The sequence below is a fragment of the Apis laboriosa genome, unplaced genomic scaffold (assembly GCF_014066325.1).
Source record: "Apis laboriosa isolate Shangri-la unplaced genomic scaffold, ASM1406632v1 scaffold64_cov150, whole genome shotgun sequence".
Classification (NCBI taxonomy): domain Eukaryota; kingdom Metazoa; phylum Arthropoda; class Insecta; order Hymenoptera; family Apidae; genus Apis; species Apis laboriosa.
Genome location: NW_025224011.1, coordinates 2,268,319 through 2,286,362, shown reverse-complemented (window position 1 = coordinate 2,286,362; position 18,044 = coordinate 2,268,319). Strand labels below are relative to the sequence as shown.

General features: G+C 22.9%; 2 protein-coding genes across 7 annotated transcripts; one reads left to right on the top strand and one right to left on the bottom strand.

Annotated features, from left to right (window-relative positions):
* The first annotated feature begins 785 nt into the window (after positions 1–785).
* On the top strand, positions 786–6,390 carry LOC122718501 (GTP-binding protein 2). Of its 6 annotated transcripts, XR_006347395.1 has the most exons (9): positions 814–987; positions 2,120–2,398; positions 2,507–2,803; positions 2,935–3,195; positions 3,263–3,653; positions 3,767–4,052; positions 4,152–4,309; positions 5,997–6,183; positions 6,267–6,387. XR_006347395.1 is itself a non-coding variant. In XM_043943587.1 (8 exons), the coding sequence occupies exons 3-8, from the start codon at positions 2,122–2,124 to the stop codon at positions 4,434–4,436; spliced, it is 1,797 nt and encodes a 598-aa protein (XP_043799522.1). In that variant the 5' UTR covers positions 786–889; positions 945–987; positions 2,120–2,121; the 3' UTR covers positions 4,437–5,340. The 6 variants fall into 6 exon arrangements, 5 of the variants coding, with proteins under 5 accessions (XP_043799522.1, XP_043799524.1, XP_043799526.1 ...); XM_043943587.1 differs by lacking the exons at positions 5,997–6,183; positions 6,267–6,387 and having other exon boundaries at positions 786–889; positions 945–987; positions 4,152–5,340; XM_043943589.1 differs by lacking the exon at positions 5,997–6,183 and having other exon boundaries at positions 6,267–6,390.
* On the bottom strand, positions 5,846–16,444 carry LOC122718500 (leukocyte elastase inhibitor-like). Its single transcript, XM_043943586.1, has 7 exons — positions 16,229–16,444; positions 14,046–14,410; positions 9,140–9,405; positions 8,006–8,341; positions 7,668–7,924; positions 7,380–7,509; positions 5,846–7,215 (listed from the first exon to the last, which is right to left on the bottom strand). The coding sequence occupies exons 3-7, from the start codon at positions 9,401–9,403 to the stop codon at positions 6,268–6,270; spliced, it is 1,935 nt and encodes a 644-aa protein (XP_043799521.1). The 5' UTR covers positions 9,404–9,405; positions 14,046–14,410; positions 16,229–16,444; the 3' UTR covers positions 5,846–6,267.
* Positions 16,445–18,044: the final 1,600 nt, after the last annotated feature.

Genomic DNA, 18,044 nt, shown 5'->3' with positions numbered 1-18,044 from the left:
AATATTTCTATTACAATATATAATTTTACTTAAAGTGTTAAAATTTTTAGTTATTAGATTAGGCAAAGAAGACAATAAAGTTCATTGATCAAATATCGAAGCCATCTTTTGAACACATTAATTTTGCAGAGGAGCAAATATAGACAAAGAGAATAAATAGTGAAAAAAGGATAAAAATAGGTTAAAAATTGGAATCATTATCATCTTTAAATAAAACATAAATAATAAGAATATATAATAGAAAAAGATATAGAAAGATAAAAATTAATTATCAGCACCATCTCTTAAGATTCAAAGACATTTCTTCAATAATAGAAAAAATAAAGTAAGAATTTAAGATTAGCGCCATCTGTTGAGATTTCATTTTTAGAAAAATGCCTTTAATCCAACTGATGCTAATTTCAATTCCTTCTCTAATTTATGTCTTTGAAGATCTTTGATACTTAAGAGATATTGATAGTCGAGATCATATCTTTATTGTCTTACATGTATTTTCTTTATCTATATTTGTTTCATCTCTAGAAATAGCACTGATTGTTTAATTTTTTCGCTATCTTTGTTTTTTTCTCACTATTTGTTCTTGTCTATATTTCTTTTGCAAAATTTACAAAAAATGACTCTAATATCTATTTTATTTTATTTGATTTTTAATGTATGAGAATAATGATTTTAAAAATATTACCTAAAAAAATTATTTTTAATGTTGACTTTATTTTTGCAATCGGTATTTCAGAACATGATACAAAAATTTCGTAAGGTTGTAAATCTATTTTATACCTTGTCTGTGTTTGAGTGTATAAGAATGGATTGGTGTAACTAGTAACGCAAGCAGATCTTGATTCAATCATATTCGGTCAAGTAGTGAAAAAAACAGAAGAGAAAGTGAGAGGTTCGCATGTGTTATTCAACTTTAGAATAGGTGTCAAACATAATTTCCATTTCAGGATTACACGTCTGTAAAGAGAAAGCTACTGTCTGTAAAATGCAGTAAGTTTTAAGTGATTTCTTGATGAATCATTATAAATGCGTAGCTAACTCATGACATTTCATCATATAGATATCATTTTCAATTTTACAATATATTTTATCCTAATAATATAATTTTTTAATTTTGTAATTTTATTATTGATTTAGCAGATGTAATCATGCTAAACTACTATCTACACATACATTCTCACACTCAGATTACGAACGCTTGTTTGCATACTGTTTTGTTTTCATTTTCGTTGTATTATATATATGTACAGCTGTTATAGCGCTGTATGATACATTGATTTGGCGCGTTTAAATGTCTTACAAATTGTTCTTCTAAATATATATATTTCAAGTATGCTGAACCTTGAAATCTAAATGAATATAGATTGATTTGAAAAACGAGAAAAGATATTTATTTCATAATTTACATAATATAAATATTATTTATGGAAATGATATAATTTTTCAAACAAAATAAATATGATATAAGAAAATAAATATTTAATATAATTATTTATTTGATGTTTATTTTATTATAAAAATCTTGTCTAAATATATTCTGATTTGATATTATTCTATTTTGTATCTGAATAATATTTCTGTTGATACTCAAATTTTTAAAATAAAATTTTATGAATTTTTATAATCAATTCTAGATTTTATAAATTTATTTAAAAATTTTTGATTTTAAATATTACTATTTATGATCTATTTACTATTTATATTATTTTTTATTGTTTTAATATTAAAATAATTTTTGTTATATTAATGTTAATCTATATAAAAATAATATTATAATATAATATATTTTAATATATATATATATATATATATATATATGGATATTGATTGCTGTAATATTATACTTATATATAATATATATGATTTAACATATTTATTATATGATGCAATGTCATATGATGCAACTTACAATTTATGAAGTAATAATGAACTAGATTTTATTTAGGATTATTGGCCACAATAGCAAAAGAGTTTTATGATCATTAATAATTTAAATTTTAATTTATTGATTAAATAATAATTTATTAATAATTTTAATTCCTTAATATTGAATAAAAATCATTGAAATTTATTAAACTGTTTTGATATAAATTTTATTATGTCTCTCATCTCTTATTTACAGATATGGAGTCATTTTTCGAATTGTTTGATCCAGATAATGATAAGAATACTCGGAAAAATATTTGGAATAATTCAGAAAATGAAATAAACAGAATATCAGATTGTGAAAATTTAAGTAGTGATGATGATCAAGAGGAAAGGCTACCACCAGAACCTGAACAGGGTAATATTGAATATAAATTAAAACTGATAAATCCATCTAGTCAACGATTTGAACATCTTGTAACACAAATGAAATGGCGTCTTAGAGAAGGTCATGGAGAAGCTATATATCAAATTGGTATAAAGTTATTTTGATTTTTAATTAACTCTCAATCAATTAATTAATCAAATATTTTCTATCTAATTATTAGTTATTATACTTTAATTATTTAATTTATATTATTAGGTGTAGAAGATAATGGAAAATTAACAGGTTTAACAAAAGAAGATATGAAGGCATCATTGAAAACTTTAAATGATATGGCAGCTAGATTAGGTGCTACAACACGTATACTACGTCAAAGACTTGCCAATTCTAAAAATAAAAATATGTCCACATGCAGTAACAACAAAGATGAAAGACAGGTAGCAGAAGTTTTAGTAAAAAAATTAAGAAAAGGAGATAGGGAAGATCAAGATAATATTGTTGATTTGAGACTTGCTGTCAGTGGTGCACAGGATGCTGGAAAATCAACTCTCTTAGGTGAGAGGATTAGCAGAGGACATTCAAGGTAGAGAAATATACTTAGAGTTTACTCTGCTAAATTCATTGTTTGTTTAGTTAATAAAATTTTAAATGAAACATAAATTTTAATATTCAAAAAATATGTATAGGTGTATTAACCCAGGGTGAATTAGATAATGGTAGAGGGAGAGCAAGGCTAAATATGTTGCGTCATCTTCATGAAATAAAAACAGGCCGTACATCATCAATATCACATGAAATTATAGGATTTGACAATGAAGGACATGTTTTAAATTATGCAGAAATGGCAACAGCAGAAGAAATATGCGAGCATGCATCAAAAGTTGTTACATTTATAGATTTAGCTGGTCATCGCAAATATTTAAGAACAACGGTACTTGGTCTTACAGGTATAGTAATTCAATAATTTGTTAAGTTTAAACTAATAAAATAGTAATTGATAAATTTTCTTTTCAGGATATTCACCTCATCACGTAATGTTAGTTGTAGCACCACCTATGAATGAAGCGTCACAAGAACATATGGCATTATGCCTTACATTGAGACTTCCATTTTTTATAGTTGTAAACAAGATTGATCTTGGTTTTTGTAGTACACCCGAAACGATAAATCAGTTAGAAAATGCTATTAACGCACAAGGATATTCAAAGCAATTAATAATGTATAATAATAGTCAAATATCGTGGGATTTTGAATCAGATATAATACCTGTGTTTAATGTAAGTTGTGTTACTGGAGAAGGTTTGGAAGATTTAACAAATTTCATAAAAAATTTGTCACCATATAATGTAAATTCTGCAGATTCAGATTCTGAATCGTGTTTATTTCAAATTGATGAAACTTTCAGGTACTTTTTTCTAAAAATATCATCAGATTATATTTAATAACTTAATAAAAATAAATAATAACAGATTATATTTAATAAGATATATAAATTATAAATTGTTTCGTTCCAAATAGAGTAGCAGGTTTGAATGAACCTGTTTTGGGAGGATTACTCGTAAAAGGAGCAATTGCTCTTGGAACTCGATTGTTAGTGGGTCCTTTACCAGATGGCGAATTTAGTCCCGTTAAAGTCGTTAGTTTACATCGCAATAAAGCTCCATGTTGTCTAGTAAGAGCATCGCAAAGTGCTAGTTTAACATTAGCACCGTCGACAAACCGAAGTCCCCCTTTACCTCATCTACGACCTGGAATGGTTTTGATATCAGTATGGGATCAGCCTCATGCGACACTTTTTTTTCAGGTACATCCAATATATCAATATCTTACATTTTACATATATAAAATATATGTAAAATTTAAGTAAATAATTAAGTAACAATTTTACATGAATATCTTTTAGGCAACCGTGTTAATAGTATATCATGCAACTGCAATATTTTCTGGTTTTCAAACAACTGTGCATGTAGGAAATGTAAGACAAACATGTATTATAAAGGGAATAATGGATGCAAAGGACAGAGGTTTACAGACAAACGATACAGCGTCTGTGCTATTTAGGTTTGTTAACCATCCAGAATATTTGCATGTCGGTATGCGATTACTACTACGAGAAGGTCGTACTAAGGGAATTGGCAAAATAACACAAATATTTCCACTAATAGGTCAACAGAACAGTATGCAGTAAATTAAATAAAATTTTATTTATAAAAAAGTATTAGAATGTGCAAAACGTTTACGAAGATATAAAGAAACTTATTTACTTGAATTACTACTAGATGTTATTACATCATGCGCCTAGCATAAGTATCATAAATTATATATATTTGTTATAAAACAAATAAGGGAAATTCTTTTTGTTTTCGAATTTAATCTTTTAAAGTAAAGACATTTTTTTATATAAGAAAGATAAATACAATATTTTTAACAATTTTTTATAAATTCTTTTCTGTTTAAAAAGATTGTATATTATTAAGAATAGGATAAATGAAACAGCAAACACGATCAAATAACAATTATTTGTTTATAACTTAAATACTTTTGCTTTAGGTGCATTAGTTTTGTTGTGAAGAAAAGAAATCTTAATCTTATAAAATTTCTACTATTATTTTATTATTTTATTATTGTGATTATAATCATATCTTCGTTTCATTATTATGGAATTTATTTATGGATTGATTATTTATGAAATGATTTATTTCGTCATGAAATAACACAAAATGAAAGATCATTTTAACTATTTAATGTCATCTTTTTGCGTGTGACGCTCAAATTTAAAAATTTTTCATGAGAGCAATCATTATAATAATGTAATGTTTCTCTATAAAATTTGATCTTGACTATCGAATCTATTTGCTCTGTTAGTATTTAAAAAAACAAGGAATTAAAGAAATTTATATTTGATTAAATGCAGAATAAATATTTTTGCGATCGATTACTGTCATGAAATGATAAATATCGAATGCAATATCGTCTTTCATTCATAAAACTTTAAAGAAAAAATTATATTATATACTATAAATTGTACGTATAAATCTGTCAAACAAAATTATTAAAAGTGGTTATATTTACATATGTTTTGAATTTTAAAAAAAATTACAAATGATAAAATTTGTAAAATTACTTGAAAATATTACATATCTTATAAAATATATTAAAATGTGTTATAAATTACGGTACAGCCGTCCAAAAAAAGATTTTGATTTTTTTTTGATTTATGTTAAATTTTAAATATGATCTTGTATTATATTGTAAAATATTTTAAATAAAACAAAAAAAAATGTATACATCTATATAGAGTGGATTTTTTCATATCGCAGAAAGAAAAGTTTTCTTTAAAAAAAATATATATTCATTGTCCAAAGAAAAAATAGATTTAAAAAAATGACTTGAGATCATTTAAGATGTATCCTAAAATATTTTCATTGTTATTTATGCATCAATTAATAATTTTTATAATTATAATTAAAAAAGAAAAAAATATTTATTCATTGTGATTATATGAAATCATTAAATAAATAAGGCAATATATAAAAATGCAATCCAACTTAATGTTAAATTGCACTTAAGAATAAAATAAAATGTCATGTTAAATTCTGAAAAAATACTGTTCTAATAGGAAATGCAGATTTATCATCTATAAAATTATTGCAACTTACATATTTCATAATTACACACAATAACAATATCTATAAAAGCTAAAATACAAGAAGAACTATATAAATAAATCATGTGTAAATATTTGTAGCTTCTCATCGCATTGAAATAAAAGAGTTCTTCAAACAAGCTGATTTCTTATGATTTTTGTACAAAATACAATTACTTATTTAAAAATGATAATCACTCGCATGACTAGCAATAAAAGAGACGCCAGAAAAAGAAACGCGAGCTATGAAGACTCTGAAACTGAGATAAATAAATATAAAAAAAAAATGGTATAAAAGAAAGTTAATAATTATTCAACATGATTACTTTCGGTAATCATCTTTATCGTCATTAAAAAGTATTCTTGTTTCAGATTACGTGTTCTGATAGTTCGGAGTGGGAACATTTAACGTGCCCCAAAAGAATACGAGTCTTGTTGGATCATGCCTGATGAAAAAGATGAATGGCCGATTTGCTATGAGCCTCTTCTGATTTCCATCACGTTCTAGCACAATGCTAGTCACGACTGCGGCCTCGGTACCCTTTTCCGTGATATCAATCTCCACTTTTTGAAGAACTTTAGAAGCGAAAAGATGAGGATTCACTAAATTGCCACTATTTCTCAGATCATCCAATCCAAATGAGGGGAAATTCTTTTGCTTTACATAATTCAAAAAGTCCTGATTAATCGGTCTACTCTGTCTTCTGTTTCTTCTTTGTTTATTTTCCTGGAAGCGATACTTATTTTCTTCAAGATTTATAACTTTTGCATGATTGTTATTTTCTTCGATTCTCTCTTCTATTTTATACAAATTTCTGTCTTCTTTCTTTTTGACGTCACGAATATTGCGAATTTTTCTAATGGAAAACCCATTTGTCCATTGTTCCACAGAATAGCCTCGAAGCTTATCCTCGTATGTGAAGGAATTTCTTTTCATCATACGACCCTTCATCCTTTCACCTTGAATTGAAATACGAGAAGAAATAAAATCTTCGTAATTCTGTTGACGTGTATTCGTTCTATTATTTCTTAGTTGCGTAAAAGATTTAGTTATTCCATTCTGATTGTTTTTACTCTTCCCTTGAGATATAAGACTCAAATCCGCTAATTCAGGATCAAATAAAGATTTCACGCCTAACGCAGCAAGTACAGGTTCTAAGTGCAATGTACTGCTCAGTTTCATTCGTGGCATACCAATGATACAGGTTTCATTTTTCATGTTCTTAACTAAATTTTCAATTATATCAACTGTTAGTTTATTTTGGAATTCTCGAAGAGCTTTTGCGCCTGCATTTTTCGGAAGAAGAATATACATTGAGATCTGCAAAAAGATATTGTAGAATGATTTGACAAAATTTTATCGATTTATAAAAATCATATTTTAATTGTAATATTTAGAATTCGATTAATTTTTCTTAAATATAAATAAAATATATTATAATGAAGATATTATAAAAATATCTTTTATATTTATAAAATACTTACTTCGTGACCTTTATATGGAAGACCAAGAATTTTTACATCTAATTGTTTATCTTCATAAAAGGGAAAAGTACCTGCATTGTACATCATGTCTACTAGAATTGATTCATTTGGCTCAACGTGAAATAATGTCCTAATTAAACAATTAATTGTACAATATTGGTACATACATCGCAATCTTATAATCATAGCAATTATTAAACATCAAATAATTATTAAAAAGATATATATATATATAAAATGATTTTAGATATATATATTTTATAAATTTTTTTAGGAAAAAAAAAATACCTTTTTGTAAATCCTGTTAAGAAATGTTGATTCCATTCACCATTAAAATAAAGTGCCGATAAAAGAATCATCTTAGTATTTGGACTAGGCACATCATCCAAAATTTTTGAAATTTTTCCCATCGTCTTCTGATTTACCCATGTGTTTATTATGTCCATTGTTGCTTTTCCTTTTCTTATGAAATCTACGTTGATTAACTCATTTTCATAAACATTGTTGCTCAGTGCTTTAAATTGTGGCAATATTGGAAATCCATCCTAAATCAAAATTATCTATAATATGTGTTCGTTTTATTTAAAATAAAAATGTTCAATTTTCTTATGAAACAAAATTTTTACCTGGACATATGAGGCTGTAGCAAAATTTACACGTGGCCCAGGAGATCCATCTATCTTGGTGTGGAGTTTCGTTAATAATAGGCCAAACATCTGATGAACGATCTCAGAGTTTTGTGAGATATCAATACCACTTTCAAGTCCAAGTACTTTAGACACTTCGTTGAAAGTTCTGCCAGCAGAACCCGCAAAAACAATCGCTAATGTCACTGTGAGGCTGATTGGCGAAAAAATTATATTATCTTTTTGACCCATTAAAGACATGTCTCGAGTTTTATAAATCTGTCGTTCTACGTCCAGGGCAAATTTTAATACTCCATTAATAATAATGTTATTTACCTGAAATTATTTTTATTTATTATTTTTTATAATATAATTTAATTTAATTAATTAAAATGATAAAAAATTTTTTAATAATATATATATATCTCTTCCAATCATTAATTAATATTATATCGAATAAAAATTTAGTTGATTTGATTGAATGTAATCTTAATTAATTATTAATTATATTAAATATTATTCAATATTGATTGAAAAAATATTAATATATAAAATACTAATAAACTTTTTAACTTTTTAATATTTTATATAAATTTTATTTATAAATTTGCTTGAAAATTATACGTTGTAAAAACAACAAAAAAAATCATAGCAGAGAATAAAATATCAATACTTATATTTCTAAATAAACTTATTCGATCTTTATTATATGCAATGTACAGAATATCATAAATCAATTTGCAATTTTTTTGTTAAAATTCAATTTGTATGCATTTTCAAACATTTCAAAACTTTTATATAAGTTATATCATATGCAATAATGAAAAAAAATTCATTATGAATATTATTATTGAAATATTAACTCATTATTGTGAAATTTTAAGGTCACTGTTCAGCAACTTATGTTTAATGAACAACTTGCATCACCAATGCTGCCTTTTATTTATCATGAATACCATCATAAATATCTTAAGAATATTTCACAATGTGTGAATTTAAATGTTTCTACTTTTTTTTGTGATTCATATTAATGATTAGTGATTAATGATCATGATTAAATTTATTTCTTAAAGCTTCCATCCAAAGAAATATTAAAACTTTTCACTGGATATTTTAAAATATCTTTCTACTTACATGATCGCTCCAGCCTTGTAGCGTGTTCTCCATCTGAGCAGGATACCTTGGTGCATTTTGCGATTTATTGGGTATCATAGGTTGTAATGAGGTCAATGGCGGTTGTAAATTTGCAGAGTTACTTTTAGTTATAGAATTTGCAATGTTTGAATACAGATCCGGAGGAATAGTTGATAAATTTCTGAGCCGGTTATATTCATCAGGATAGATCAATTGACCAAAAGCACTGGTCATAAGGCTTAAAAGTATTAATGTAGTCACCATTGCTGCAAAAAATGTGAATATTGATCAATAAATATGTAATTATTTAATTAATGAAAATTAAATTTTATTAATTGCAGCATTATAAAATGATTTTTTAGTTTTCAACAATATCATATATATTTAATATTAATTTGACATTGAATCATTAGTCATTTCATTGTTTGATAAAAATTTAATATAACAAGATAAGTGTTAAGCATTAAAAAAAAGATTAAAGTAGAAATTTTTATCATTAAAACTATTTAATTCGAAGCTATTTAAATGAATGACGAGAATACTAGTTATAGAATCACATATCTTGCCATTTATGGAAGTATCATTATCATTATGTATATCCGTTTCTTGATTACATTAATTTTAAATATAGACTGTTTTTTTTTTAATTAAACAATGATTCAAAATTAAAATAATTAATAAAATTAATGCAATAAGGAAAAAATATAATGAAAAAACTGCTGAATTTCTGTTTATTTTGTATATTTATTTCAATATTATGTTATCCGTTTTTGAATAGGAAATAATTTTTTCTTAAAAAAATATTTATTTTTCAAAAATAAATAAAGAATATCTCTTTTTTTTTTGAGAAAATATTTTATTGAAAAATATATTTTTAATATTATTAAAACTATTTTAATAAGTAAAAGTTATTCTCTTAAAATTACTGACTACGTACTAGTAATCATAAAAATTATTGAATACGAGAATATGAGAATAGAGTAAATAAATCATCCAATGAGAGTTTCAATCTATTATTTATATTCTTCTTGTATGTCTTGTTTTATAAATTTATATATATATATATATATATATATAAAATTTTAATCGAAGAATTTCAAGATATAAGAATAATTGTGATTAATAGCGTCTATAACTATCCTCATCATTATACGAAATATAAAATCGATTCAAGCTCATTGAAAACAATTCTTTCATTGTTTCTCAACTACGAATAAGAGAAGAACATTAATATTCTTTCTGTTTCACACGAGAAGTGTTAAGTATCAACATGTATTCGATGATTTTATTACATTAAAATACTTTTCGTTCGCATAATAATCTTGTGGAAGTGTCATGTATCCATCGGAAAAACCCATTGAATATTATCCGAAGTCGAACGATGAATGAGAATGCATATTTGCGTGACATCATGTTAATAGATTGTTTATAAGAATATAAAACGTATAACAAGTGCGTAACAATGTGTCGTAAAATTGAATAAAGGAATAAATGTTTATAAACCGGAAGAAATTTAAAAGCGAAAAATATTCAAGATATCAAAGATAAATTATTTGATTACTAGTAAAACGTAACTTAAAGAAAGATGTTAAGAATTCAACTATAGATAATTTCTCATGCAATCGTATTTTTTTTTAAAATCCAACAATTTTTTAAGTTTTAAATCATTTTTTTCTTTTCAATAAGATTAATTGAAAAAGAACAATAATCAGAGGAACAATAATAAGAATAAAAAATAATCATGTTAATTTATTTTTTCATTTCAGATTATCTATAATTTGAATCGATATAAAATTATATGTATGTACGTAAAACAAATTGGTAAAATATTTGATATTTTAAGAATTTGTCTTTCTAATTAAAGTTATGTCCAACTAATTGTTTGCTAAAATTCTATAAGTTATAACTTCAATTCAAACCAATTCTTATATAGTTAATATTGAAAAGGAAATGAAACTAAAAGAAATTATATAACATTCTATTATCATATAAATCTTTTATATTTCACCTTTGTTGAAATAATCAAGTAATCATCAAAGAATTTAAAAATTTTTAAATCTATCTTAAACATCTCAACTTTCGTTATCAAGTATCTGTACATTCCTGGAAACAGGTGTTTATCTTAAATTTACATCTGCATTCTAATTCTAATCAATCTTGAAGAATCGATTAGAAGAGAATATTCACAATAATGCTTTCTCTCTTTATATTATAGCCATAAATGGTCACGAAGCCAATTCTACAAAAAATTCTCAACTAAACAACTATAAATCTTGATAAGAATCACGAACTCGATGATTCTCAATAATTATTCAATTCTCGTTATGCATATTAGAAAGGCTGTATATAATATAAATGTATTGAAAAGTATTAATATCATCGAATAGGATTCAAGATTATCCTTGATTGGATAATTAATAATTAGTTTAATCATTGTGAGTAATTAATTATTATAATTTTTATATTTTTTTATGCCATTTTTTCTGAATAAAATTGCTTGATTATTGAGTTTGAAATTGAAAGAATAAATAATATATATAATCGATACTTTTGATAAATAATAACTTTGAACGTTGCTTAGCTTTTCAAAGATTATATACACAAGTGAATTGAATTCAATTACTTAAAAGTTAAATTAACCGACTCTATTTTATGAAAATTCCTGTTTAATAATGACATGATTGATATGTATCGATTATATTATCGATATAATACATGTATCGATATCATTGAAATTCAACTTATATGTATTGATTAGAATTAATGTAGTATGATGACGATAAATTTTTTTTCTTGATTAATTTTGCTGAAATTTACATTTAAACAAAAATTCATGAAAGTTTAAGATTTAACTTTAACACTCATAAAATTCATAAATATTTAATATTTAAAATCACAACTCTTTGAAACTTCAAAGTTCAATAGTTCTAATGTTAAATCATTTAATATCACAATAAGTTAGAATAAGATTTCTACCACAAATTACATTTTGTTTCTTACATTAATATATAATATATTATGTAAGTAAGAATTATCTAAGGTTAAATCTTGTTTAAATCAAATACGTCAGTTATTTGTATTTATTTGATAATTGATTTGAATATACAACTTATCAAATTTCCATATATGTATGGTAAACATTTCAAAAATAAATCCAGGCATAACACATATATATCACTAGTAATTTCTAAGAAACCACATCATTAAATAAAATTGATTAGTTTATTAATTGTGATTAAGTCAATTATTAAGTAACAATGGAATTTTCTATCTTCATTCGTGGATACTTTAATGCACTGAATGCCAATATAATTCTTATAATATATTACATAGTATATATCATATCTTCTAGTATATCATAAGTTTATGCAAAAATTAATCTTTAACATTTTTAATGATCTATAATTTTATAATTCTAAAGTAATTAAATGTTTAAAAAAATAAAATAAATATTTATGAGTTAAAAAAATAATTTAAAAATATTCAAATAAAAATTGCTGAAAACTGAAAATATCAAATTATCAAATATTTGATTTACAGAAAATTTTAATAAAAAAAAAAGATATGTTGAGAACTTTTTATTCTATTGTACCATCAATTGACTATTATTATTCGACGGCATTAAATAATTCTGAGAATAATCGTTATTGTTTAATAATAAACAATTAAATTACTCTGACTTATATCTTTGTTACGAGTTTAGTGCCCTTGAATGAGTTTATGTTTCAAATGAATTTGTCATCAGTTAAATCATCACAGAAAACTATGCTTAACTCAGTTGTAAAAGTGATTCTATAAATGTTAAAATTTTATAAATTAAACTGAAATTTCTTGGAAGTTGCTTGAATATGGATTCAAAACATCATTCGAAACGACTTATGATTGTCATTATTGTTTACTAAGCTGTTGTCATATTTCTTGATGATGAGATTTCGCAAATAATTACACGAATTGGCGCAAATTTTTAATTAATCTAATTAATTGTAATGATCCTTATTTAAAGATTGTAAAAAAGAAAGAAATTTTATGAATTGATCTTTAAATAAAAATTTTTTAAGTAAAAAAATATGGTTGAACAAAAAAATATCAAACTACCTATTCGTGTTTAAAAACAATTTTTATATATTATGAATGTGCAAATTTCCTTGGAAATTTGAAAAGAAAATGAATTTGTAAATATCATTTTTATATATTTTACATTATATCAGATTTTTAAATTTATTTATAAATATAAGAAGAATGAAATTATATTTGATCTTAAAGAAAAGCAAGAATATAATAAAGAATTCTATGAAGAATTATCAAAGAATTATAGCTTAGGTTACATAATTTTATTAGATTTTTATGCATATAAAATTTCGTTTCTTAAATTTGATGAACGAATATCATTAATAAAACTTTATCTTGACGTTAATAGTTCATCAATTATGATACTAACAATATTTATGATAAAGATATTTATAATTTGATTATGAATAATCGAAATATTTGTATGATTTTTTAATATAATATTAAATTCAGATAAAATATCAAGTAAATAGCTAAAAACTTTTGCAATTTTAATGAAGAAATTATTTGAAAAAAAAATGAAAATAAAAAGATCTTAATTTTAGCATTGAAAGGAAATTAAATTAATTAATAAATATATTGATAAAAGAATTAATCACTTAATTAATTAATAAAATTAATCAATTTAGCTTCTGTTTTGAAATTAACTAGAAAGTCGATCCAGATTTAAAACTTTAAAATAAAACTTTAAAACTAAAAATATCTAATATTAATAATTCCTTTACAAATTTCAAGTCTCAAACTCCTTATAATTTCATGTTTTCTTCGAAATTTTTTTCAAAATAATTCTTTTTTAAAATATTTCTCTTCAAAATAAAATCTTTGTCCTCTTACATACCTTTCCAAATGTTTTCTAAATCCGTTTGCTCCTTTTAAATGTCACGTCCTTTTCTTCTTCAACTGGTATTCGATTACTTATTGTCTTCACCGATTTACATACAATCAAATCGTCAATATGGATTTTTTTCACAATTTCATCAGTATTATTAATATATATAACCTAATTGAATAAAATATTCGAGAGAATGAAATGTTGTGTCGTTTGATAAAATTATAGAGATCTCGTCCTTGCCGGCGAAAAGAATCGTGATACGAGACGTGTGAATCGATCAGCAGCTACGACACGACTGATTGAATCGGCCTTCGTTGTATTCCGTTGTATTTACTAGGTTCGTCTCTGCCGTCTTCTCATGCTATATTCGTCTACGTGTAGTACATATACTTATAAATATAGTTTCATAAAATTGATAGTTCATTGTACGAAAGTGAAGTCATCAGGTTTTATTCCAGAGATATGTGTTCTAAATAATGATTATCAATAATCAGGAAATTCGAATTAAATTTATCTCCTGGGATTTCCTAAATTTCTTCGTAAGAATATTTTGTTTTGATGGAAATAATAAATGAAGAGTATAATTTCGAAATTAGTGATTTATTTGATTTTCTCTGAAAATGACAAATTATTGGGAAAAAAATACGAATGCAAATTTGAATTGATATTTTGATATGAATAATTGGTATAATGTTAAAAAAAATTGAAGAAAGGAAATTGATAATTATTATATTAATTTAATATATATAATAATTATTATTATATTATATTATATTATATTAATAAGTCAAAGGAAAAAAATTAAATATTTTAACATAAATAAATATAAAAATAATTGTTTTATTCAAAATGGAAACATTTAAAAGTAATGTAAAAGTAATTAAATAAAAATAAAAGTTGATATCTTGCATTTTATGAAAAACTGAGTTAATTATAAAAATTAAATTAAAATATAATTATAAATAGTTCTATTTATAATTATATAGATATATTTTAAAAATTAAAAATATAACTTTATATGTAATAACTTTTATGCAGAAAGTAAATCATGCAATTATGATTATATTTTTTATATAATTTCTAAAGATAAAAAAGAATAATATAATAATATTTATCTTTTTGTTTTACTATTTATTTTGTAAATAATAATTTGTAAATAATATTTTGTAAATAAACAATGTAATAATAAGAATATTAAATATTTATTATTATTTTTTTATCCTGATATTTTAGTAATATTATTTTTATATTTTCTATAAAAAATTCTTGCAAAACCTATAATATTATTTCATTTATGAATATCAAATATTCAGGAAAAATACATATTCTTTTCTTTTCGAATAAAAATATCATGCAATAAAAGTTAATTGATGATCTTTTCGTTTTTAATATGTCATTATTAACGTGTACTATCAACCAAAATTCCAAAAATAGATTCTCCAAGAAAACTATTCATTCATGGATAGTTATATCTTTTATTGAATGATGATATCTTGTTTGTTCAATTGACATATAGCAAAATTTACGATAACATGAATCCACATTTTAAGGATTTATTTCTCGAAAAAAATGATTCGCCAATATTGAAAAAAATAATAAATTTAATTCCAATAGTAAATGTTTTTCTAAATGACACATTCTTGGGAAAATCCATATACATATTTTATTCGTATCTTATCTTATAGTATTTATAATATAGATTTATTATCAAATAATCAATTAATATTTAAATAAATATAAATAAATAAATATTATTTAAATAAATAAATTATAATTCTAAGAATTTAAAGAATCTAATCAAAATTTTTATTGAAAATACTTATTGAAAACTGAGAAATTTTTCATTTAAAGAATTAAATATTAATTAAAAAACTAATTTATATTCTATTAATTTACATTAATTATTAAAAAATATATGATGTTATTATTAAAAATATTAATAAAAGATTTTAAAAATATAAAACCATGAAAGTATTAACAAAATATAAAATCATGATTAATATTAATATATTAATATATCAATGTTAATCCCAAAATTAATATTCTTTAGATCCTATATTTTTAATTAATAATTAATTCAATTTTTGAAAAGCTTAATTAAAACAATTACAACACAAATGATTTCTTTCAATTATTCAGTGATCAAAATTGATAATAACTTATAAGACATATCCGGAGTAGAAACTTACTTAGCCAGTTGACTAATTACATGCCATCAGGAAATTCGAATAATCGATGATTACGTGGGTTACCGGAACTATGGGATGCGTATCTTCAATGGGGCATACCAATTTCATCATGCAGATTATTTGCTTGCATTTACACTCCTCAAATTGAGATATAGCAATCGATAAAATTGATAAGGATCACGGACTCTGCGTGAAAAATCCTGCAGATAACTAATTGCATGTTATAAATAAAAAATCGATTATTGATTTAATCATTTTCTCTTATAACTATTTTTGTATATTTAATCATATAAAGATTTTTTTCTAAATCCATTTTCTCGAAAACATTACTACGTACTACATGAATAAATTTTCATAAAAATCATGTTTTATTATTTATGTATTTATTATTTAATCGTTGAATATAATAATATGAATTCTTGTTCATTTACTATTAATCTTTTATTCATTTATTATTATTATATATTATTCATCTTTCATTCATTTGTTAATTCATCGAAAACTATTGTATATATATATTCGTCGATAACTATTGTATATATATATATATTCCTTCAATTATTACTTCCAATTAAAATAATTATTTATATAATTAACATACAATTACTTTATATTTGTTATTTATAAGTAATAAATTAAATTTGTTTATTACATTTTATATCTTATTCTAAATAACTTCTAATATTGTCATGAATATAATATGAAATTATATATGAAAGATTCCAATGCATGGGAATTTTTTCGAAAATTTTTCGAATTCAAATTGATAAAAATTAGATTCTTTTCAGATGAAAAAAATTTAAACTGAAATACATAATGAGAAATAAAATTTTAATAAATTGTTTTAATAGAAATTTTGACGAAAAAAATTTGTAAACAAGAAAAATGCAACATAAAAATGTATTTTGTACATTGTATATAAGATGACAAATTATATTATGATAAAAAACATTCTATATATATATAAATGTATTCAAAAATTAGAATATAATTTCATTTATATTTAATTTTAAAAAAATATTTGTTGAAAATATCAAGTTTTGTTATTGGAAGTTATAATTAATCATTGGTATGTTAAAATTAAAATTAAATTTTTAATTTATCAACACTAGATTTAATTCCAATAGTATCATTATTCAAGACAGAATAATTTTAAATAATTTTAAATAATTCTTTATTTTTGAATTGTGTATTAATTCAATCAATTATTAATTCATCGTTGATATTTAAATTATTGGAAATTTTTCTTTATAAAATATTGATACATATCTATATATAGGTACATATTATACTATATTATGTATTAAATTTATGATAATATAAATATAATATAAATATAATAGCAATATAGCAAAAATATTATTAAAAAAACAAAATATTTTCACGATTACTTCACAATTCGATTTATTGATTGCATATTATAGGATAAAATCTATGTTGATAATGTAACGTGATAAACAAAAGAATTCTGTTCAAAGAATTTTTATGTTTCTCTAACATGAAAATAAATTATCAAAATAAAAACTTACGTTTTTTGTGCTAAGTTTAAATATGTAATGTATTCTAAAGTTGAAAGATTTTATAAAAAAATTTTAATTTTAATTGCATTTATTTCTCAAATATAATTATTTATATTTACTTGAATTTTATGAAATACAAAATAAATATGAATAAAAGAATTAAATAACAAATTTTTTATAAAATATAATTTTATAAATATTAACTTTTCTTTTTTTATTTTCATCCAAAAAGAAATATGTTTGATAACCTTTCTATTAAGATTGTCCTCGTTCCGAAAACAGACGTTTAACTTGTT